At 40.6% G+C, this 24963-nt stretch overlaps 1 protein-coding gene across 3 annotated transcripts in view; it reads right to left on the bottom strand.

Moving 5' to 3' along the window:
* The window catches only part of BMP2K (BMP2 inducible kinase), a 111713-nt gene that overhangs the window by 4476 nt on the left and 82274 nt on the right, over positions 1-24963 (bottom strand). The window contains exons 10-15 of one of the 3 annotated variants that reach the window (XM_069092792.1): positions 24651-24811; positions 22528-22709; positions 15397-15492; positions 14241-14434; positions 12131-12285; positions 6098-6208 (exon numbers count right to left, since the gene is read on the bottom strand). In XM_069092792.1, coding sequence (XP_068948893.1) covers positions 6098-6208; positions 12131-12285; positions 14241-14434; positions 15397-15492; positions 22528-22709; positions 24651-24811 — 899 coding nt within the window. The remainder of the gene's footprint in view (positions 1-6097; positions 6209-12130; positions 12286-14240; positions 14435-15396; positions 15493-22527; positions 22710-24650; positions 24812-24963) is intronic. The other 2 variants (XM_069092801.1, XM_069092810.1) reach the window with 2 other exon arrangements.

Below are 24963 nucleotides of genomic sequence, written 5' to 3'. Positions count from 1 at the left end.
GAAACACGACATTATTTTGCACCAAGACCAGTACCATCACTGCTACTACCTTGCTAACATCTATATAGCTATAATATACACTGTGCTAAGTGTTTTACAATAATTATTTCATTTGATCCTCACAAGTCCCAAGGGAGGTAGGTGCTATTATTATCTTCATTTTACAGATGAGGAAACTGAGGCAAATAGGAGTTAAGTGACTTGCCTAGGGCCGCACAGTTAGGAGGTGAAGAAGGTCGTTTCAACTTGGGTTTTCCTGCCTCCAGGTCCAGTGCTCTAACTACTGGGTCAGTTGTCCCTATGTTGTTGATTTTTATTGGTAGATAATTAAGTTACTACAATGATGTTAGGTTTGGATCATGCAAGAATTTTAAAAGGATGAAATAAATCTTTATTTATTAAATCACAGACTTTCCAAGTCTGTGTATACACAGTGTGTGTACAAAATCACCCATCAGTCTATTAATTTATAGCACATATAGAATTGTCATTTTAAAGTTATTTACCCTGAAGATATTTCCTTTTTAGAATGCCATTTCATTCTTATATACACACACGCACACACACGCACGCACACATGCACAGACACACACACACACGCACACACAGACGCGCACACACACAGACACACACACACACACACACACAATGCTACGCTGGAAGTCACATACACTCCATTGCTTTGGAATGGCTAGGTCCTCTCATCAAATGCTGCTCTGGTTCCCAAGCCACCTCTTTCAGAAAACTCCCTGCTGGGGCTAAACACTGACTTTGCAGCATGTACAAAGGCTCACTGGTTCTGCCTGTATGGCCGGGCAGAACAAGTCACATCTGCCTTTCATGCAGCAGCTCTTCAAAAACGTGTAGACATTGCCATGTCCTCCCTGGACCTTCTCCTCCTCTCTAAGCTAATTCCTTCAGCCTATCTTCACAACGTGATTTCAGGGCCCTTCACTACCCAGCTAGACACTCAGTAGCTTATCCATGTCCTTCCTCAAATATGGCACCCCACCCGGAATGGGCCAGTGTAATGGGAATGTAAATTTTTAAGGTCTTCCCTGCCCCTGGGCCCTTTGATAGGCTTAAGTGAACCTGGAGCCTGTGTGGGAGGCTTGTTTTTCAGGAGATACTTTTTGATTGTGCAGTGGGTCAAGAGGGTTGTTACATTCTCTGAGCCAGGAGAAGGCTATATAAGCCCTGATGGGAGGCTTTGCTTTGGGGCTCACTTTGAGAAGTGTTGTGTGATTTGACTAGATGAGACTCTGGGCAGCCGTAGAGAGCCCCCCGGCTTTGAAAAACCCAGATGTTGATGCTTCCCTCTCTGGTGACTGACTAGGTATGGATGTAATGGTTGGACAGTTGGAGGCCTGTCTGCTGAAATGTTTCTCTGTCTTGTAATTTCTGCTTGTATACTCTGAAGTTTGGGGTGCTGACTTTTCCCCCTGAACTAGGTAAATGAAATGTTTGATTGATTAAATAAAGCAAGGTTGTTAACCCATTTTGAGTTGCTTTCCTTTAGAAAAGCAGATCTACAAACCTGTGTTGGCAGCTACCCTGGGGATGCTGGGGTGCCTGCTGCTACAGCCTGGCACCTGCTCTCTGGCTCCCGCTAAGATTTCTCTCTCAACACAACTGAAAACTGTAGGAGCTTCTTTTGGTTATTTCACACTCTTGACTCATGCTGATTTCAACTGTCCAAAAAATCCCTCAAAATCTGTTTCAGAAGAGCTGCTGTCTAGACCTACCTTCCCTATCTTTTCCTTGTTAATTGAATTTTCTGAACCAAATTCTAAGCCTTTACATTCCTTCCAATAGTTAATCTTACTAGATTCAGCCTAAAGTTTCTGGAGCTTGCCTTGCCATTTCACATTAGCTATCACTTCCAAGTTCTGCATACAGATGCCATCTATACCCTTATCTGAATCATTAAGAGGATAGGGATTAGACCTGATATTTCACTAATTTAAGCCCAATCCCTAACTTTTTTGCTCATATCTTCTTGCATTACTATGATAATATATTACCCCACTTGAGAGAGAAGAGGTAAGTAACCCCCATGTTCACAAAGTTGGTAACTCCAGGGTTGAGACCTGAACCCAGAGTTTTCTGACTCCAAGCCCACCCATTCTTAGAATCTGCTCTACTGTGCTGCTGAGCATGTCAATACCCCTTGCCTGCCTTCAAGAAACTTAACATTTCAGAGCAGGGCTTAAGCTGGGTATTCACAGCCTCCACAAATATGTGGACAGCTTTGAGATGAATGTAGACAGGAAAAAAAGTATATCTTAAATAAAACTGGCTCCATTTGTAATCCTAGGTGTGTTTGTTTTTAATGAACCTAAAACACACTCTGAGGAGGTTCCATAGTCATGACCAAGCTGACAAAGCTAAGAACCTCATGTGAGGAACAAGCATTTCAAGTCAGATGAAACCTCAGAGGGCTTCTAGTTCCCTCCTCATTTTGCAGGTGAAAAAACTGAGGACCAAAGAGGCTAAGTGCCATCCCCAGCATTGTGCAGGTCACATCAGAGATCAGCCAACAAGACCTACTAGCACCAGGCACTACGCTAATTTGAAACCAGGTCCTTCAGAATCAAAAGCCATTGATTTTTCCACTCTTCCATGCAGTCCAAAATACTCACAGCTGCATTTTTTTTTTATGAAAATAGGAAAATGGAAAGAGGGAGCCCATCAACTAGAGGAAGGTTGAGAAATGGGTAGATGACCACAACGGAATGTTACTGTACCAGAAGCAGCAGCAAATATGGAGGATTCAGGAAAACACATCAAGATTTATATGCCCTACAATGGAAACTTAAAAGGAAAAGGGAAGGACCAGTGACCACTATGATGCCAATTTCCATGTGCCACAGACTCAGAACAAGACAGCCTAGACAGTCAGAGGGAAGGAGAGATACAAAGCCCAACTGGGGCTTCCCTGAAATAGGGTGCACTCCAAAAAAGAGTGGCAAATCTACAAAGCTGAGTATAATCCCACTTGGGGGTGGGAGTAGAAAGAGAATCAACCTTTAATGGAATACAGAACTTTCAAGAGTTTCTGATAAAAAGACCAGAACTAAGTAAAAATTTTGAAATGCAAATACAAGAGAAATCTAGAAAGGTCAAGGTGTATTTGAAGAAGCTGCATGATGACGTGTTGCTAACATTCTAGTAGGGGAGAAGAAATACACACATCCCTTTAAAATCTTTTTGTCTTCAGAAAGCATTTACTGAAGGAACTGTTTTGTTTTGTTTTTCCTCTTTAAAAGATCCTGGAAGAGCATTAATTCTATTCTGAGGGTCTGAAGAAGAAAAGGAGAAGGAAGGATAAATGGAATACACTAGTGTAGTAAAGAGAAGCAAGAGATGGTTATTGGCATTTCTGATAACGGAGGCACTTGTATACAAACATGGAGGGGAGAGAAGCAGGCACAGAACCTCCTTACTCTAAAGAGGGGTGAACCCACAATTCAGAAATAGAGCAAACCCAAAAGGGAAACAAGTGGGGATGGAGAAGTGGGGGCAGGAAGGAACAGAGAGAGCACACTGCTGAGGGAGTACGAGCTGTAAGCAAGCAAAGTTTCTGCTGCTGAAAGGGAGAGAGAAAGGAAAAAAGAACAGAACTATCCATCAAGCAGAAAACGGCTAGGTATCAAATACATGGTACAAGAATGGAATGCAATTTTACATCATAAAAAATGACCAAAGAGATTACTTCACAGAATCCTGGCTAAGAGGAGGAGCTGGGGAGGAATGAAATGAGCAGAACCAGGAAAACGGTTTAGACAAAGTAAAGCAAAAGTACAAAGAGGCCTCTGAAAGACCATCATATCTGTAATTAAGAGTTCCCTGATGACCCTGGAGAGAGCAGTTCAGCTGAGTGATGAGGTAAGAAGCCACTTTAATGGCTCCTAGGAAAAGGTAACTTGGTGAAAAGCTACAACAAAATTTCAAAGACATGTTTCAGGAAGGCCAAAGAAATATTTGTGTTAAGATTCTCCTACAACTTCCTGTTCATATGACTTCACTTTTAATCAGATTTCCATCTTTTAAGAGATCATTGGCTTTTGGTCTACATTAAACAGGCAGCACATCTTAAAATTAAGATTCTAATTTTCAGTAATTCCAAATTAAATAGACTATTTTTCCAAAGGCCCTATGCCCTGAGAAGAAGGCTTTGGTTCTTAGGTCCCTAAAACGTTGTCTTTATTTCCCCAGGCTACTTTAAGAATCAGTCAACTAGCCTTTCTTATATGCCTACTATGTGCAAGGCAACATCATAAGCAAGCACTAGAGATATAAAAAAAGGTGGGGCAAAAATCCAGCCCTGCTCAGTGCACTGGGGAAGACAATATGCAAACTGTGTAAAAACAGGATAAATCCAAGAGAAGGCTCTAGGACTGAGGAGGCTATTAACAAACCAAGCCTCCAGAGCTGGCTGTTTAGGATGCTTGCAGAATACAGAGGCTGGAACAGCTCATCTGAAGCACAGGGGAAAAAAAGGCTAAGTGCTCCTACTGCCATTCTGAGTACCCTGCATTCAGGCGGCACAGTTATGATCTTGGGAGCTTGTAACTACTATTTCAAATTAAAAATAATATACTCTCACTCAATTTTGTACTCCCCAGAATAATGGTGTTCATGAAGATGTAAATTAGCAGTGTAATTTTTTTCCCGTTATTATTTTGACATCAATTTTATCATCAACACAAAAAGCTGACTGAGGAAAGGGAAAAAGAGAACAATGTTTTCAAGAATTCCCCAAAAGGGATAAATATTAGGGTGACAGTATTATTTTCTATGACAGTTGGACCCAAGGACTCAGAGAGTAATAAAAAAAACAATACTCCTCACCCTCCCCAAGCACATTCACGACATGAATATTTATACATGCAGATAAAAGTCAGTCTCACAACCAGGAGACCTGATGCTGAAGTTATGGCCATATAACCCTGAGCAAATCAGAACCTCCTACTACTCAAGACAATTCAGAGAAGGGACTGACCTGCACTGGTAAAGGGCCTTTTTCTCACCTTGGAGTTCACTGCAAGTACTGGAATATCAAGTCCAAGACAATGAGAAGTCTTAAAATGCTCATTCGGAGGATATATTATGTAAAAACATAACCATCTTGTAAAGTATTGGTTTTTGCAATTAGAGGATTTTCCTTAATTAGTTTAAATTTTATTGAAAATATTAAGATCTCGGGGCAGCCAGGTGGCTCAGCGAGTAAGAGCACCGGCTCCAGTGTCAGGATGACCTGGGATCGAATCCGGGCTCAGACACTTAGCACCCACCCAGAAACACCTGGCCGTGTAACCTTGAGCAAGTTACTTAACCCCGATTGCTTTAAAAAAAAAAGAAAGAAAGAAAATATTAAGATCTGACTGCTGTCAGAGGATAAGATTCTACTCTATACCACCAAAACTGTTTACTGGATAATTTATTAATTCAGCACATACTTAGGTAACACCCTCTATGTCTGTGGAAGTGGGAAGGAAGTTGTGATTTTCAGAGTATACTGATGTGCAAGAAGCAGCACTGGACTCCCAGATATGGACCTTGTAAATGACATTTAACATAAAGGAGGGAGAGTCTGAAGAAGGAGCGTCATCAAACACACAAACTAAAAATAAAAGATCAATGAAAACTGAATGCAAAAAAGACTGCCAGAAAGAAACAAGGCGTGGCTTCTCTTATGTTCAACCCAGGGAATGGGCTTCAGGATGGGGACACAAGGACAAGCATCTGGGATCCTTTCTGGCTCGTTTGACATACGTCTCAAAACAAAATGAAGGTTTTTCCAGACATTTATTTTTCATTCTTAGCATAATTCAATAATAAAAATGAATGAAAGGGTACAGACCCTGCTGTGTGCATCAGCATTTCGTATCTTGGCAAAGGCACAAATGAATGTGCCAGTACCTCCAGGGTTCTCTATGCTATGTCAAAATGAAGGGGATGAAAATGTCAAGCTAAGAAATATTTTCTAATCTACTTTCAGTGGCTATGTATTTGATTCGATTTGAAACTGCTTTTGATTAAATGAGTTTACTTATTTTTAAACGGTAGTGATGTGGTTACAACCATAACTTGCCTGGGTGAGACATGAAAGGCACAGAACCAAAAGGGTCTTCTGGAGGGCGGTTCTGTGCAGCAGAAAGTGGGTCTACACTCTTATCTGAGCATGTTCTCTCCTCGAACCTGTCTGTGAAAATAAAATAAAACAGAAATAAAATAAAAACAAACATGGCGGTCCTTTTCTCAGATTAAGTGCTAAGTGATACAACCAATCATCAAGCACTTATGAAGTGCTTACAATCTGCCGGGCACTAGAAACACGAGACGCAGAAACAAATCAGCCCTGTCCCTCAGCAGGCTTACATTCCACAGTTTCTTCACACTCAGAATATATGAGAAATCCATCATTAGATGCTTGGGGGACGATCCTGAGCCCATTTGTTTTACTGCAGGCTAGACGTATTTAATAAACAACTTGCTGTCTCAGAAGAAGTCTGTTTCATGCCCTTATTTATTCAAAGTCTCCTGATTACTTTAACTCACAATACAGTAGATCACATTATTATACCCAAATTTAGAAATAACACATCAAATTAAAACTTCCTCCCAGAATTATAATACATGGTGTAAGAGCCTAGGAAGCAGGTAGGCCCTGTCTTCTAACTCGAACGATAAAAATGGCTTTTGAATTGAATTATTTTGTGCCGAGCGACTGGATATGTTGTCCATCTCCCTCGCTAGGCTTTGTTGCCCACAATTATACTCCAAGTGCTTTCAGGACTAGTAGGGTGTGCCCTGAAGCATCCATCACTCCCTTTCTCACATGTAGCCCCTGGCAAAATGATGGACGCACAGCGTGTGCTCAGCAATGCTGGGCAGCACCACTGCTGCCTTGCTTTCACTTCTCTTCTACTGGGATAACTGTTGCTCACTCTTCCCTCTTCCTGAATATTCTGAACAAGGCAGATCCTCGGCACCACGGCTTCTGTTCATATCCATGCGAGTTTCCAGCAGGCTCTCCTAAGCTACTCTAGATCCAGAGGGAGGCAGGTTCATCCATGTGACTTAAACTTACCAGCAAAGGTCAAGGTTTTAAGTGTGAAGTAAGAGAGATAAGAAACATTCTCTTGGCACCCTGCAATAGCCTGAAAATGTTAAATGTCCCTGTGGAATCATACTCATAATACTAATTTTTAAAAACCAAACCTATTAAAAGTGCACTTTTAAGCCTACAGCTAAATTTGCAGTATTCATTTCTGGGTTGCACAAATTATTTGGGTTAATTTATTTTCTGAATTTATCCCCTGAGTATTTCTATTGAGGTATACTCAATAGGCTAATGCAGCAGATCTCTAAGTGTGGCTGACAAATCCATGGGGGTTGCCCAACCTGCTTGCAGAGGATCTGAGTTCAAAACTATTTTCATAATAATCTAAGATATTATTTGCTTATTGAAATACTTCTCCTTTTTCCAACTACATGTCTCTGGGAGATTAGATTTTCTTCCTAAGTTTCAACCAAAACAGCATATTGAAATACACCGAATGCTGTTACAGACATGACAATCAAGCTGCATTCTATTAAGCTGCATATTAAAAAAAAAAGGGTAAAATAATGCCATTTTCCTAATTATTATATTTGTTTTGGAAAATGCTTATTTTTCATTGAAGAACATTTAGGTTAAGATGTAAAGGGATTATGACTTTAACAAATTAAATCAATTTCACAATCTCAGTAACAAAATTCCTGAGATGCTTTAGTCTCATGTCTTACTGATGTAAGCTCCTAATGATTTCACTTTGGCCCCCTCCCATGACGTGCCTCTCTCTTCATCTCTCTAATTAATGTTCTAAAAACAAATTTAAATGCACTAGGAAAGTTTTCTTTTCTTTAAATATAAAGAAACCTTCACTTAAAGACAAAGGTAAACTTACTTGTATTACAAAATGTCAACTTGAATCTCCCATCTCCCTATCCATTTATCTGTTTTCATAGTTCTAGTTTCCTATATTAATTTCTCTGATACTAGGGAACACCTCTAATTTTTAAAATACCAGAAATCAGAGATCTTGTCTTTCTCCTCAACCAAAGAAATAATTTACTTAAGAGTTTGTGTTGGTGAACAAAAACAACAACTTCTTTTCAAGATTTTTAATTTATGTAATAGACTATATAAAAATACAAATATAAGCTTACAAGTATGAAGATCAACATGTTCCATGATGCCTGCCTAAATAACTAAAATATTATTAAAGTCAAGTTCAGTAGTTTGTATATATGACCTGAACATTAAAATTAGAAAGTAACTAAGAGGTATAGCTATAAATATAATCTGTCATTTCTTAGTCCTTTTAAATCTTTGCTTTCAACTTAAAACATTTTTTAAATTAAAGAATAACAAGTTTTAATATTGGAAGGATAAAAAGCTTTAGTTAAAAAATGACATTTAAAATTTTTAGCATAGTTCTTTTCTACTGTACCTCAATAACAGAAGGCAGTCATACATAAAACTTTCACCAACTGAAAAATTATTTTCAAAAATAGCCAATTACAGACAAGCATGTACTTATATATATTCCTTTTGTTATTTCAATAAAAAATGCAATTATGTAATTAAATTGTTTATTTTTTAAATGTCACGTACATGCACTTTTAATTAACCAAATTTACTATTTACACAGTATGTTTGATTACATTAGATTTAAATAGCAAAACCCAGATTCTCTACAAACAAGTGAAAAGGCACTCTATTGTTTCCTAGCAATATCTGCAGCTGCTCATACAAGTTTAAGCTCAAAAAAGATTGTTCCTAAAGCATCTATTCTGTGGGAGACAATGCATTTGTTATTTATCTTTGGGTTCCTATAAATTCATTTAATCAAAAGTCCTCGAATAAAAAGTGATGAAAAACACACTGTAATTTAAAAAAAAAATTATACTGGTGAGATAAATTATTTTGAACTCAAGTAAGCATAGATCAAATGTGTCATACCCTATAATTAGATAAATTTAAATTAAGCCAGAAACAAAAAGCAATGACAAATCCAATTTACTACAGAATGTTAAATCACACATAATCAAGCATTATCTTGATGCATCAGTAAGATTAGCTGTACTGGCCCTTAAATATGTTACAATTCTAAGATGTCAGAACACCATTATAAATTTAGAAAGTTTTTCCATGCTTTGGAAACATAGTGGATATACTACTTTTTCCAGGTAATGTATTTGTAAGGTAAAAATATTATATGGCAGTGTTACTGCTCCTATAATGAATTAAAATTTATACATAGGGTCAAAGCCTAGTAATTAGGTGATTCCTACATTTTTAAACATCTAGAACCTTTCAAAGGAAAATAATGCACAGAATTGCTGGGTTCTTTGATTATTATCATTTTTAAAAAGTTTTGCAGTTAACAGCAACCATTTCAAATTGAAATATATAATTTTAACAGATTAGATACTTTTCTTCTTTAGCAGGCTTTACCAAATATAAGCTTTTCTCCATGATGCAGTCAACATCATGTAGACTACTATGATTTCCCACTGCCATCACTGGTTACAACTCTGAAAGTGTATAAAATATTTTTAACTCTTAATCTAGGGCTTGTCAGAGCTATCAATTAATAAACAAAATACAAATATTTTACTTCCCCTGCATGTGACAGGCTCTGAATTCTTTTCTGTTTACGCTCTCATTCAGGTCTATGTTTCAAGTGCAACTGAGAATAAAAGACATTTGACCGACAGACACTTTTATTTGGAACTTAGTTACCTTAATGAATACTGAAATGAAATATTAATTATTGAGTCCTGACAACAATGCCTAGAATATATGACTGAATTGTGGCTCTTAGGTAAACATTTTAGCTGAGTTTTATACTACAAATATAATTTCACAGACATAAATGTTACGTTGTTGTTTAGTCATTTCAGTCAATGTCCTCTTGTGACCCCATTTAGGGATTTCTTGGCAGATACTGGAGCTTGCCATTTCTTTCTCCAGCTTATTTTACAGATCCAGACATGGAGGTGCAGTTAAGTGACTTGTCCAGGGTCACACAATTATTAAGCTTCTGAGACCACACTGGAGGTCTTCCTGACTCCAGGCCCAGCACTCTACTCACTGAATCACCTAGCTGACCCATAAATGCCACATCTGCTCACAAGTGAAAGGAGCAATTGATACAAAATTTCCCAGTGGTCTAGAAGAAGCAAAACTGTTAGATGGCGACATCAACTAATAATGACATTTCTGCCAATATATGTTGTCAACAGAAATGTTCAAAAGCATACTGCTAAACTGCAAAATACTTTTGCCAAAAACAACAAAATTCAGCCTTACATTGTTTAACACTATTACTAGAATGCCATAAACAAGTCATTCTAATTTAATCTTTTTTTTTGGTTTTAAAATAATCCTGAATTTCACAATAACGACTTAAATATTCCCCAACAGTTAAGGTTTATTTCCTTTCAAACAGGTGCTGGTAAACTATGGGTGGCATTGTTTCTGTAAAGCCACAGAGCCAGGAAGGACTGTTACATATTGGGAAAAAAAGTTTTATTTGATTTAAAAATGTAAACCTCACCCTTAACTCAAAGGCCCCAAAGCTGTTTACTAGCTCTTCTTTAAAGAAGCCTTTCTCGGTGTGGAACTGGGCACATTTATTTTTTTTTAAAGCAATCGGGGTCAAGTAACTTGCTCAAGGTTACACAGCCAGGTGTTTCTGGGTGGGTGCTAAAAGTTTGAGCACGGATTTGATCTCTGGTCATCCTGACTCTGGGGCCAGTGCTCTTACTCGCTGTGCTACCTGGCTGCCCCAAACTGGGCACATTTTAAAAGTGCTTAACATGGTATTTTTTTTACATAAGAATTGAAAATGTTGCTTGATGCTGGTTTTGCCATAGAAGCTTTGAAACTTTTTGTTTTACTATATAGAACCCATTTTCTCAACTGCATTTTGCAGCTAATTTCACTGTTTTTAACTTAGTAACCAGAAAGTACAATTCAACAAAAATTTTCATCCCAAACTGTTTTAAGATGATCCTTTGGTCTCTGGGGATGGAGAACCTGCAGCCTGGAGGCCACATGTGAGTCTCTAGGTCCTCAAGTGCGGCCCTTTGATTAAATCCAAACTTGACAGAACAAATCCTTTTAGGGAGGCCTAGGGGGCCACAGGTTCCCCAGACCCGGTAACCATTTTTGGTGCACCTATCTAATGTAGTGTATTGTGCTGTGAGACAAGAGGCCAAAGAGAGATGACTAATAACTAGGGGCTGTAATCTCGTTCTTTTTGGTAAGATGTCATCTCTATGTCCTAAGATATCAAAAAAATTAAATCGTGGAAGAGGATCGTGTCTCCTTCTTTTGCCATCTATTCAGACTCAGCTTTTTAGAAAGGAACCAAATATTCTCCTCCTACCCATGTCCTACCTCATCCCCCCACAAAAAAACCTTGCCTATAAGATTATAAGTGTATACATACATATATATGTGGTAAAGCCTAAAGTAATGCATCAGGATTGAGAAATATGGAAATAATTATAAGTAAAAACATTGAGATATCTGACTTGAAGAAGAAAGGAGTTTATTTAGCTATTGCCATGTCAGAACAATAAAGCAGCCCTTACAAGTAGCCACTCATCAAAAGGACGTTACAGAACATTAACATAATGTAGTAGACCGTATCTTCTTTCAGGCATTTTCAAAGGGCATTTCAGAACCTCCCCTCCTGCTCCCCCACAGAATCTCCTATTCAGATGTACAATAAAGGGAGGTGTAAATGACTAAGAAAGCAAGCAACTACTGTGTGTCCCATTAGTTATGACTGAACATTGTTTCCACACTGAGAGTCTCATTTTAACAACAATCCATGTGTAGTATTTCAGAGTTAAGAGAGCAAGGTGGTTTTCTGCTGTCTGAAACTGATACCAAATGGTTGGTTTTTGGACACAACACACTTGGATGATGGACACAAGGAGAGAAGGTGGACCCTAAGACTGCCCTCAAACGCTCCAAAAGAACTTCCCACATGCGCCCAGACCTCAGGGCCCAACCACAGGCCCCTTTATTGGGAAGCCAAATAAGCCTTCAAGCATCCCTTACTTGATCTCAGAAGGTCAAACTCTCTGTCCAAGAGCTCCTCTTCTGTTAGCTTAGAGAAATTGTCCTCTCCAAACGGATTCCAGCCCGACATGTCCGGGGGGTTGTTGAGGTTCTGATTCGGGAAAGTAGCAACTGCATCTGCATCAGGAGCTGACCTATGGAGTCAATCAGGCAAGAGGAAGGGGAAATTACAAGCTGGAATGTGCATCCTCCTATCATTTACAGTTTAAAGTTTACCACTAGGGCTTTGGCCCAGGGCACAAACACATGGTGGGGAGTGCTAGAGGGAAGACCTCTCCCTCCTCCTCAGAGGCCAGCGCTCTAGGGACATGGAGGATGTGTTCTTCCTTCTCTTCATCTTTGACCTCAAGGCTCAAGGCAGGCCCCATGGCTGCTGCTCCTTCCCCCTGGGTCCAGCTGGGCCAGGCTTCACATGAAACCTGGCCTGGGGGACTCATACCAGGAGGGCCCTCCAGGATCAATGACTGGGATCTCCGCTTCCTTCCTAAACCTTGAATCGATGCTGCCCTACAAACAAGAATCCCTAGGTATACACCTGTACAAAGTCAAAAGGCCTGCTGACAGTATTACTTCATACCAGATCCTCAAAGTATCTGTGCAGGCACAACTATTTTCATACTACTACTAGTACAGTAAATATTAACAGATATAACTCACATAAACAAATAATAATGTCAGGTAAGTGACCTGGAGCCAAGAAGACCCGAGTTCAGATCCTACTGTAGCCATTTATAAGCCATGTGACCCTGGGCAAGTCACTCACCCTCCATCTGGTTCAGTGTCCTCATAAAATGAGGACAGTAACAATACCTACCTCCTGGGACTGTGCAGTCATAAGGATAAAATGTGAGACCATTTGTAAAGAAAAACCTGCATTTCTATACCAAGCTCTTTGTGAGAGGGAGGAGGCAAGGGGAGAGGAGATAGGGAAGAGAAGAGATGGCAGACGGGGCGAGGGAGAGAGCACTTCTCCTGCCAGGGCTTAGCCAGAACTCTCTCATCACTAAGTTCTGGGCTGGATCCAGTGTAAGGTCCAGAGATTCAGGCTATGATGAGACATTTCTGTGTAGTATCACCTGTCTTTATCCCCTCAAACTGACCCGAGGACCAGTTTATACTTCTGACTGATTGTTCAACTGAGCTGACTGGTGCTTCTGGGACTACATAGAGATGCCATGGCCATCAGCATTGTCCCCCCAGTGGGTAAACATGGTGGGTGGGATTCAGAGCCAGATCCTGGGGCTCAAAGAGCCAGGGGCCCCTTCCCATTCCTCCAGCTGCTTCACAGGCCATCTTTCTATAGTCTACCTCTCCCACAGAATGGAAACTCCTTGGGCGAGGGGTGGGGAGGTGTAAGGGTAAGGGCAGCTTTGTCTCTGTCACTGTATCCCTACTACCTCCAAGGGCTCCTGGTGTTTGCTAAACTGAATCGACAACAATGCACTATAGGAACCTTTTCTCCCCATAGCCATTAACTGTAATGTAATGTAACCCATAGCCAACAACAACTATATGGATTTTTTCAACAGTGGAAAACATGTGTAGAAAAACATACACATGTGAATGAAGTCTGGAGACAGAAACTTTCAAGAAAATCTCAATAGCCGAGAGCTGGATAACAGCAGGAAGTCTATGTAAGTTTAATACTCAACACCAAATCAGCCTGGCCAAATATAAACAATGAGACTAAGAAGAATTCAAAATAAATTTACCTTGAAAAACTAGATTAAGGCATAAACAAGGTGAAATTAAATGGATACCCTATAGGTTAGAATGGAAAAACAAGCATGCTTTTAACGCAAGGAAGTGTCGTTGCTTTGTTTTATTTTGTTTTAAGAGGGCAGTTCACTTGGGTTCCATTTTCTACCTGAGTCACTCACTTAAGTCTTGAAGGCCAAGGTGGTGGCAGGGACAGTGAAGCCTTATTTACAAGTACCACACAGCAAACTTATGAAACAAGAAGGATTAAAAGAGAGAAAGGAAAGTATTCTACAAGATAAGCACGCTCCAGAAATTGCCTTGTACCCCTCAGTAGGAGTAATATTTTAAAGTTAGCTTCAAATAAACTTTCTATTAGGAAAATACTTGCCTATTGGCACTGTAAGAAGAGTCTATTATGGCTCCAACCTGGGAAGGAAGAGATGAAGGGCAGGAAGCTAAGGCTGGTGAGAACTCTTGAGGGGAAGTTAGATACTCGGGGGAACGCTGCTGCTGCTTCTGGGGCTGCTGCCGCTGCTGTGCAAGCATCTGCTGCTGGAAGAAAGCCTGCTGATACTGCTGCATCTGGAAGAAGAAGAAACGAGTGCTCAGGTCAGCAAAAGCCTTGACAAAGGGCTCCACAGCCTGTCACCTCATGTCGCCCTTCTGACAGAGCCCTCCCTAAGTCAGGAGATCTGGACCCTGAGAAGACTTATTGCTGGGGGGGGCCTCAGGGAGAACATCAGTCCTAAATGCCACCAACAAGAAGCCTGGGCTTGCTCAACACAACTGAACCAAACAGTAACCAAAGGGAATAGCCATCTCACATAGGAGGTGGGTGGGAAATACCCAATTATTCTCTGAAACAAAGACACTTTCCTTTGTGTTTGTACCAAAGGATTTGGGGAGATCATCAAAACAGAATGCAAATACCAAAAAGTTGTAAGTGGTCTTTTGCCAAAAGAAAAGTACAATTATACACGGCTTACTGGTTATCTCATATGCAAATTCATGTGTCAGGTTTAGATAATTAAATCAAATTTAAGAAAATAATTTTTTTAATTGTTGTTTTGGGAAAAGCATCCTTGCCAAATAACTATCCTGAATTTGTTATAAAAAACTATGTTGAACATCCAGAGAAAGAACTATGGAGTCTGAACGCAGATTGAAGCAGACTATTTTCACTTTCTTTTTCTTTCTCATGGCTTTTTCCTTTTGTTCTGATTCTTCTTTCACAACATGACTAATGTGGAAATATGTTTAACATGATTGTACATGTATAACCTATATCAGATCACCTGCTGTCTTGGGGGGAAAGGGGAGTGAGAGAGAAAAATTTGGAACTCAAAATTTTACAAAAATGAACACAGAAAACTATCTTTCCATGTGATTGGAAAAAATACTATTAAGGAAAAAAATAGATAGTTGGAAGATATAAAAAAATTATGGTGAATTTTAAGATCTTGATTTTACACCTTTCAGAAAGTACATGAAATTACAATCTAATATGCTTAAAAGGAATATTCTGGAAATCACACAACACTTACCATCACAGGGTACTGGGATGCAGGAGATTGCTGCTGATACACTGAATGCATTAAAAATTGCTGCTGGACTATCTGTTGCTGCTGCTGCATTGCCTGCTGATACGAGAGTGAAAACACAAGCAAAAACAGGCACCTAATCAATGTTTCCAAATCAGTCCATCAACAAATACTTGTTTGTTGTATTAAGTACCTTGCCAGGCACTGCCCTACTAGCTGGGAACATATGAAAACAAAATAGTAATCACCAGCATCTACACAGAGCTTTAAGGATGGCTGAGCGGATCCCTCATGTTCTCAACAACCCTGTAAAGTAGCAGCTTCTGTATTCCCTTTGCAGGTGAGGAAACTGAGGCAGACAGGCAAAGTGACTTGCTCAGGATCACATTTCTAATGTCTGAAACAGGATTTGAATCAGTCAGGAGTATCAGACCTGTGATTTAGGGAACCACCACCGAAGAGAACTCACTTAACTAACACAAGTAACCACCTCCCCTGCAACCAACGGCTTTAATTTGTAAGTTTGATGTATGGTCTGGAGGGTACCAGTCTGCAAGAGTGGCTGGGTTGGCCAGGGCTGCAGCTGACACGTGCCCATGCCACTCTGCCAGGCTCCAAGCCACTCTGCCAGGCTCCAGAGCACAGCCCGGAGTTACAGGGCAGCAGAGCCACCGGTGGTGAGAAAGTGGGTTTCTGTCGCTTCCTGCTGACAAGGCACTCTGGCTCCTGGGGCCACAGCATCCTCATCCACAAAACAAGGAGACTGTTTTACACCTACAGAAAGGGGCTTCAAGTCTAACTCTAGGCTTCAATGAGGGAACAAACTCACACTACAAAGTTATGGACCTTAAAAGACACAAACATTAAAGTTAGAACAGTTAAATCTGAATCATGAGTATATTTACATATATATGAATATCCAAGATTTCATGAGCACATTTTCCTAATCCTTTCAGTATGCATGATGCTTAAGTACTTCAGGGCATATCCTCTTAGCTTCCTGGTCACCTTCATACAAAAAGCCCAGTGCAGAAACAGTAAGGCATTCCTCAAATCTGACGTATGCTTATGACAAGGTCTACTACCACCACGCCAAATGTGGAGGAAGGGAACCTGGGCCCAGCTGAATCAATGCTGTGTCCTTGCCAAAAACTCTTTCCATGCTACTGCTAAGTAAACCTTTGGTTAGATGTTTGCTGGTGTGACAGGAAGAAGGAGCCCACAGGGAGATGAGATATAATGACACAGAAACCCTATACTCTCTCTAGCAACATGCTTCTTACCACAAATCACAAGTCCTCTCAATGGGACAGAGAGCTTGAGACTACTGACCTCATGAGATCACAGGCACGCAACTAGAGACAAATGCAATCATACTTTGAGAATCTAAGAATCGTGCCAGGAAAATGATAAAAATTCTACAAGGTTTTTGTTAACTTTGTATTTGGGGGTGATATGATCTCAAGGTCCACCAGCTATGGCAACCTTGGGACCTCCCTAAAGCCTGTCATTTGAAGATTGTCCAAGAAATATGCTTCATGGACTCTACATTTGGCATTTAAAACTCTACCAAGCGGCCTGACAATCAGAAGGGACCATTTGGCTGGATGGCTGGATGGCTGGATAGCTGGAGTCAAAGAGCAGATGTCAATGGAAGGCCGTCTCCAGTGGAGGAATCCAAGGATCAATATTGGCCCTGTCCTGCTGAGCACTTTTAACAGTGAACTGGACAGAGAAACAGATGCTATATCCAGCAAGTTCACAGATGACACAAAGCTGTGAAAGGCAGTCAGTTCACACAAGAGATGGGAGGATCCAAAAGGATACCCTGACAGGTTAGAACAACAGACTACATTCCACAAGACGAATCTCACTAGATATGAAGGTAAAGTTTTGCAGGTGGGTACAAAAAATTCTCAATCTCCCAAGTATACAACAGCACAGGCATCATATCAAAGACATGGACAGACACTAGTCTGCTGAGGAGGGCAAGCACCGAAGGAAAGACAAGTGATTTCCCTCTTCCCTGGGCTGTGCAAGGCTCTGGGTCCAGGTGTGGCTCAGGGCTGAAGCACTGGCACTCAGGATGGAGAGTCTGTATCAGTCAAAAACAAGTACCTACTCCATGCTAAGTGCTGGGGAGACAAAGAAAGGCAAAAAACAGACAGCTCCTGCTCTCAAGGAGCTCACAGCCTAACGGGGGGGACAACATTCAAACTGTGTACAAACAAGATACATACAAATAACATGCATACAGGATATATGGAGAGTATTCTTAGAGGGGACATAGAAATTATGTACAAAGACAAAACAATGTCAGGTGCCCTATGGTCCAGGATACCCAGAATCTAAAAGAAGGTTAAAAAAAAGATAAAGGCCTAGAAATCGTCTTCATTCTATCCCCTACATATTGCCTGGGCATCCAGAGCTGAATACACCTATGAGAAGCAGTTCAGGGCTCCCTAAAGAGGATGGCACCCCCTTGGATTCTTCTTCCCGGGGTATGGGGGAGGGCACGAACAGGGGACAGGACACCCATCTTGCTTTCTAAAGACATATGGAAGGAGAAACTATCTCTGCAGCACCATGGGGAATATTTTACCATGTAGGAAGGGAATTCCTTAATATATATATATATATATATATATATATATATATATATATATAACAAGCCTAAGTCTCTGAAGAAAGGTAAGGGAGAATCTTTACCCAGTCCCCACAGAATAGATCTCTTAGCAGAAGCTTCTAAAGGGGAAAAGATTTGATATCACCATCACCACCACCCTAGTAAGGGTCAAAACAGAGGAAAATTCTGGTTGCTGGGTCAGGGAAGACTAGAATACTGAGTGGGTAATGGATTATGCAGAGAGCCTTGGCATCAACCCAAGCCCCAACAGAGTGAGCATTTAAGATCTTAAATACATTATGATCTTGGACCATGATAAGGATTAGGGACCATGTTGGAAATGTCCTCACCTGTGCCACGGTCCTTTCATGATGCTGTCCCTGATCATCAGTGCTTTCACTGTGAACTGCCCCTAACCCACCAACTCCCTCTTCTCAGCCACATCCCCAACGTGGACCAGATCCTTACAAGCTGGGTTCCAGTACCTCTGAAGAGATGAGCTGGGATTTCTTGTCCTTATTCTCCTCCATATTCAGCTATCCCTTCAGGAGGATATTAAATCACATGATGTAATGCTCCCTGTGAGAGGTTTCCCTTACCTCTAAGGCCAGAGGTGCCCTCTATCAGCCCTAAAATGGTGAAAGCCACTCAAGACCTTTGCCACCAGGCATGTGACAGAAGCAACATCGAGTCATGTTCCTTTCACACAGGCTGGACTAGCTTTTCCCTGTCACGCAATGAAACCATCCTACAGACTTGAAAGAGTTTGGGGAATAAAGCTAAAATCACGGACTTTTTGGAATATTTTCCATGCTTTTAAGTAAACTTTCTTTAAAAAAAGATAGCTGTTCAACAAGTGTCTCGTTCCATTCCAGTCTGGAACCATTAGGCCAACCTGAGTCAGATTCGGAACCAGATAAAGCCATTCCAAGCACTTTCCTCTTTTTTCCTCCCACACAATTGAAGAGTAAACTCTCCAGAGAAAAACCTTCACCTGCCTTAGCACCGCCCATGTCCCTCTGTCCACTTCTAGCTCATGAGGTCACAAAGGAAGGTTTTTTCTTTTATTTTTTTTTGTAGGGTGGGGAAGTCTGAAAAAGAATTACTAACACATGCAGCATCCGAAATAGAATCAGTTCTGGATAGTAATTATTACACCTTCACGAAAAGAATAGGTTATTTTCACCAGCAATCTTACTCTAAGTAAGGCAGAGGGTAAGAAGGTGATTGTATGGGGTGGAGTCAAGATGGTGGAGTAGAAGCAGGGCCTCCGCGTGGCTCCGGCTTCTACCTCCTCCAATTCATGAAAAAGGGGACTCTGAACAAATTTTGGAGCTGCAGAACCCACAAAATGACACAGAGAAGCTAACCTCCTGCTGAGGACAGCCCAGCAGGCCGGCAGGAATCCAGCACAGTGCTCTGGGAGCTGAGCCCAGCCCCATGCCAAGGCTTTAGTCCCAGGGCAGGCCTGACCAGCTGCTGGCAAGAGGGACTCCAGATCAGCAGCTGCTGTGGCCATTTCCAGAATTATCAACACATAGATGCGAAAGACAAAGTGAGAGGTCAGTGCAGTCTGGACTTTGGGACCCAGTTAAGTAGGAGTGCATGGCTTTTGTCCCCAGGGCAAGAAGCCGCTGAGGGCTGCAGCACAGCTACTGCCATGTGGCAGCTTCAGCTCCTGGCCTGCAGAGTATAGGGGGACCAAGCACCAGTCTAAGGGGTAATCGCTCTTGCTTTAACCTGCTTGGATCTGGATTGCAGTCTAGGGTGGAGGTCCTGGGGTGTGTGTCCAGCTTGCCAGAGCATGTGGAGACCTCAGAGAGGGCACCCCTCTAATACCTCTGGCAGCTGAGAAAACCCCAGCGTTTGGTACAAAGCTCCCCTGTCTGGTGGCAGAGTCCTACTGTGGCAAAAGGCCCAAAAGTCAAGTAATTGAGTGGCAAAATGAGCAGGCAAAGGAAACAAAGCAGACAGAAGAATCCAACAATACACTCCTATTTTGGGGACAAAAAGGAGCAAAGCATGGAACAGGAGGAAAACAGTGAAGTCAAAACTCCTGCACCAAAAGCTTCAAAGGAAAATACAAGCTGGTTACAGGCCATAGAGGACCTTAAGAAGCAGATAAGAGAAGTGGAGGAAAAATTGGGAAGAGAAATGAGAACAATGCAAGAAAATTATGAAATGAGAGTCAACAGCCTGACTGAGGAAAATAATACCTTAAAAAACAGACTGACTCAAATGGCAAAGGATGCTCAAAAAAGCAATGAGGAGAAGAATGAGGAGAAAAAAAAAGCCGAATTTGCCAGATGGGAAAAGAATCTCAAAAGCTCACTGAGGAGAATCATTCCTTCAGAATTAGGTTGGAGTGAATGGAAGCTAATGACTTTATGAGAAATCAAGATGCTGTTAAACAGATCCAAACAAATGAAAGAATAGAAGGCAATGTGAAATATCTCATGGGAAAAACCATTGACCTGGGAAATAGATCCAGGAGAGATAATTTAAAAATCATTGGACTACCTGAAAACCATGATCAAAGTAAGAACCTAGAAATCATCCTCCAAGAAATTCTCAAGGATAATTGCCCTGATGTTTTAGAACCAGAGGGCAAAATAGAGGGTGAAAGAATCCAACGATCTCTTCCTGAAAAAGATCCCGAAAAGAAAACTCCTAGGAATATGATAGCCAGGTTCCAGAATTCTCACGTCAAGGAGAGAATATTACAAGCAGCTAGGAAGAAACAATTTGAATATTGTGGAAACACAATCAGGATAACCCAGGATCTGGCAGCTTCTACACTGAGGGATCAAAGGGCTTGGAATATGATATTCCAGAGGGCAAAGGAGCTGGGATTAAAACCAAGAGTCACCTACCCAGCAAAACTGAGTATCATGTTTCAGGGGAAAATATGGTCATTCAGTGGAATAGAGGACTTTCAATCATTCTTAATGAAAAAACCAGAGTTGAATAGAAAATCTGACATTCAGATACAAGAAGCAAGAGAAGCTTGAGAAGGTAAACAGGGAAAAGAAATCATAAGCCACTTATCAAAGTTGAACTATTAACATTCCTACATGGAAAAACAATAATTGTAACTGATGAAACTTTTCTCAGTATGAAAATAGTTGAAGGGAATCGAAATGTATGTATGTATGTATGTATATATGTATGTATGTATGTGTGTATGTATGTCTATATCGGAGGGTATACAGGTGTATGAATACATATGTGAATGTGTGTATATATGTTTACAGGTATACATAGACAGAGGGCACAGGACCAATTTAAGATGGGATGATACTTAAAAGGTGAAATTAAGAGATGAGAGAGGAATATAATGAGAGGAGATGGGGAGAGACAGAATGGGGTAAACTATCTCATTTAGAAGAGGCAAGGAAAAATGGTTACAATGGAGGGGAAGAATAGGAGGGCAAAAGAGAATGGGTCAACCTTATTCTCATTAAATTTGGCTTGGGGAGGGCATGACATACACACTAAACAGGGTATCTCACCCTACAGGAGAGTAGGGGGAAGGGGATGAGAGCGGGGATGATGGAAGGGAGGGCAGGCTGGGGGAAGGGAAGTTGGAAGCACCCACTTCTGAAAAGGGATGGGATCAAAGTAGAGAATAGAACAAGTGGGAGGTGGGATAGGAGGGAGGGAAATATAGCCAGTCTTTTACAATATATCTACTATGTTAATGTTTTGCATTAGCTACACATGTACAACCTATATTGAACAGCTTATCTTCACAGTAAGGGTGGGTGACAAGGGAGGAAGGGAATGAATCTTGAATTCAAAGTTTTAAAATCAAATGTTTACAAATACACACACACACACACACACACACACACACACTATTATTAATACTTTACATGTAATTGGGAAATAAGATGTAAGAGGTATTGGGGCATAGAGATCCACCACGCCCTACTAGAAAAGTCGAAAGGGGTATGGGAGAAGATATGGGAGAGAGCAGATTGGAGGAGGGGATATCCTGTGGGACAGCTATTTTGGGGCGGTGGGTAGGGGAAAAACGGGGAGAAAATTTGTAACTCAAAATCTGGTGGAAATGAATGATGTAAATCAGAAGTTAATAAAACATTTGAAAAATGAAGGAAAAAAAAGGTGCTTGTATGCATATACCATGTTAATTTTCTCTCCAAAGGAAGCATATTCTCCCACTTACTAAGATATATTTCTACTAAAATAAGATGAATCAGGGTTTTTTTATAAAGACCTTAGAGCTTATGAATATGAGAAATGCTTATTATGTTTCTTGATCCAGAAAGGTAGGTTCTAACATCACTGGTTCTGATATAGCACAAGTTTTGAAAATAAATACAAAGAAATGCAAATCAAATGTATACTACATTTTAAAATAACTTCCCTGAGGTACTAAATTGTATAAAATACTGACCAACAACTGGACAGGCACCTACTATTCTGAACAAAGCAAACCAGCTTCACAACACAAGTGAAAAACCCTAAAAGAATGCGTCCATTACCTGCTGAACATATGCATCCTGAAAGAGCTGGGGCTGCTGGTAGTGGTAAGGACGGTGGACGTGATGAAGCTGCTGCAGCCTCCAGTCACCCTGCTGTAACTGCTGCAGCACTCTGTGCTGCTGTGGAGGCTGCTGACCTGGAGCCAACACCATCTCTTGACTGTTTCCAAGTTTCAGTGCTCCTAAAATATATTTCCAAAAGCGTCTGTTAACGTGATTCAAACGTGCATGGCCCCTCCACCCTGCCTCCCTGCTCATTCTGTGCAATTCTCGTCCTTATGCACTTTCCCCTAAACTCCCCTTTACTGTAGTTACTGCTAAAGACTCCGTCCACAAGAATGAAGACTGCCAGTCACTGGAGACACTATCTGATTCTGTCAAGTCTTCAAACTCACTGTTTCTTGAGTACTAAAAACAATTTTCACACTTTCACACTGTCAAACTACAGGCCTAGTTAGGCCCTCTTGGCTGGAAATGAGTCTTAAAAATCTGAGGTCACAAAAATGGCTTTTGAGGATATTCCTAAACCCCAGCAACAACCAGTGAAGTTCTTCACCAAAAAAATAAGGGGAAAGAGGGAGGGGAGGAGAGGGGAGGGAAAAGAAAAGCAATCTCCCATAGGCTGGCAGCCTTGGTCTTGGCTTCTTCTAAACTATGGTCTCCCCCGAGGCTGTTTCAGAACAGAAGCTTCTGCCACTGACACAGCTCGGAATGTTTGCCGCCCTCTTGACCCAATCTCACAGTCCTACAGTCTTTCTTATGGTTCACAGACAAAGGCAATGACTAGTAACCCAAACCCCAACTCATCATTTCTAAAATATAAAGTTACATATTTTAAAAGTGCAAAGATTCTAGAGCAAATATACATTTTCTAAAGTTCTTTTTAAAAATAAGTTTGAGTGAACAGTTTCTTAGACAAGAAAAAAAAATAAGAGAAAATTCAACTGCAAAAGTATTTTTTAAAAGGCTTGTTCTGAAATTCATTATGTAGCCTTGGTAACAGAATCAAAATCAGATTAAGGAACAGGAATTTCTGTTTATAAAAAAACAAAAGAATACTATGCTAAAAAATACTAATTCATACACTAGAAATATTTTTCTTAAATTAATCTCAACAGAATCTCAAGCATAGTTTCGAATAAATAAAAAGCTAGCTGATAATTGCTCTTGTACTACCTCAGTTATACTCCTTGGAAGACAGGCTTTAAAATTCAAACATACAAAGCTACTGGAGCATTTAAAACTAACTGCAAAAGGACATAATATTTTTAAATCTTTTATTAGGTACAGAATAATTATGATCCTCTAAATGGCCTTCCTTTATCCACTTCCCTCAAAGAAACAGCAATGTTCACATAGCTACAACTTAATAGTTTTAATGGGAACAAATAATTGCATAAGAAACAGCTTTTGAAAAGGCAATAAGTTATTTCATTTACAAAATGCCAATAAACATGCTTAGTAAAGTAGCTACTGTATAATAGCCACAGGTAAATCATCTTTTCAATACCTTTCCCACTTTCCTCAGTCAGTTACAAAAAGCACTGGAAAGGAAGACGGGGAGGGCCAGCACAGCCAAGGGAAAGGGGAAAAGAGGCTAATGCTTCTTTGGTGCCATTTATACTAAATGAGGAAAACAATACTTCAGTGCCAGCCTAACTCTCAGGTCACTCTGCAGCACTGGACCTAATATGCTAAATCAGTGAGGATAAAAATAAGTCACATTACGTACAAGGGACTATAAAACAACATTCATTACCCACTTTGGCAATGGACTAGCACATAGATTACGAACAACTGTGCTCAGTTTTAAAAAAGAATAATTTAGTATTGCAAACACTTAGGAACCAGTCTGATTCCTGGGCATGAAGAGATCTCTTTCACCCAGTGCCTGGGGCCAAGGCGGAGATGAAGAAGGGACCCTGCCACCATCCTGACATCTGTTAATGAATCTGAGTGGATGAGAACATGACATGAAGAACAGAATCAGATGGACACACCTTTTAAAGTCTCCTTCACACTTGGCTTAAGATATGAAATTCAATCATCTCTCTCTGCATATACAGGCCTAAAAAAAGTAGGTGTAAGGCTGATTGTTCAGTGCCATGGGGAAAGTCACACACCTTTCAGCCGATGGTTACCAATTTCACCAGGAACAGGTACTTTCACGGGTGTGGCCGAACTCTGAATTGTGAGCATACTAGGAGCGGCAGTGCTTGAATTGGCCTTTGGTCTCTGTCTTGGGGCAATTGAGGTCTCTGTTGGTCCAATGGTATCTGTGATTCTAAAAAAGAAGAAATTTCATTTCATATATTACAATGTGTTTGAAGATTACTGAAATTATTACTTATTTACACATTATTCCACTAATGATACACATGACAACCACAAAGGTCACCTAAGTGGAGGGTCACTTGTTTCAGGGTTTCAGCTGGT

The sequence above is a fragment of the Petaurus breviceps genome, unplaced genomic scaffold, assembly GCF_028583685.1.
Source record: "Petaurus breviceps papuanus isolate PSGF00001 unplaced genomic scaffold, PetGlider_PUasm1.0 126, whole genome shotgun sequence".
Classification (NCBI taxonomy): Eukaryota; Metazoa; Chordata; class Mammalia; order Diprotodontia; family Petauridae; genus Petaurus; species Petaurus breviceps.
This window is presented reverse-complemented; position numbering and strand designations above follow the sequence as displayed.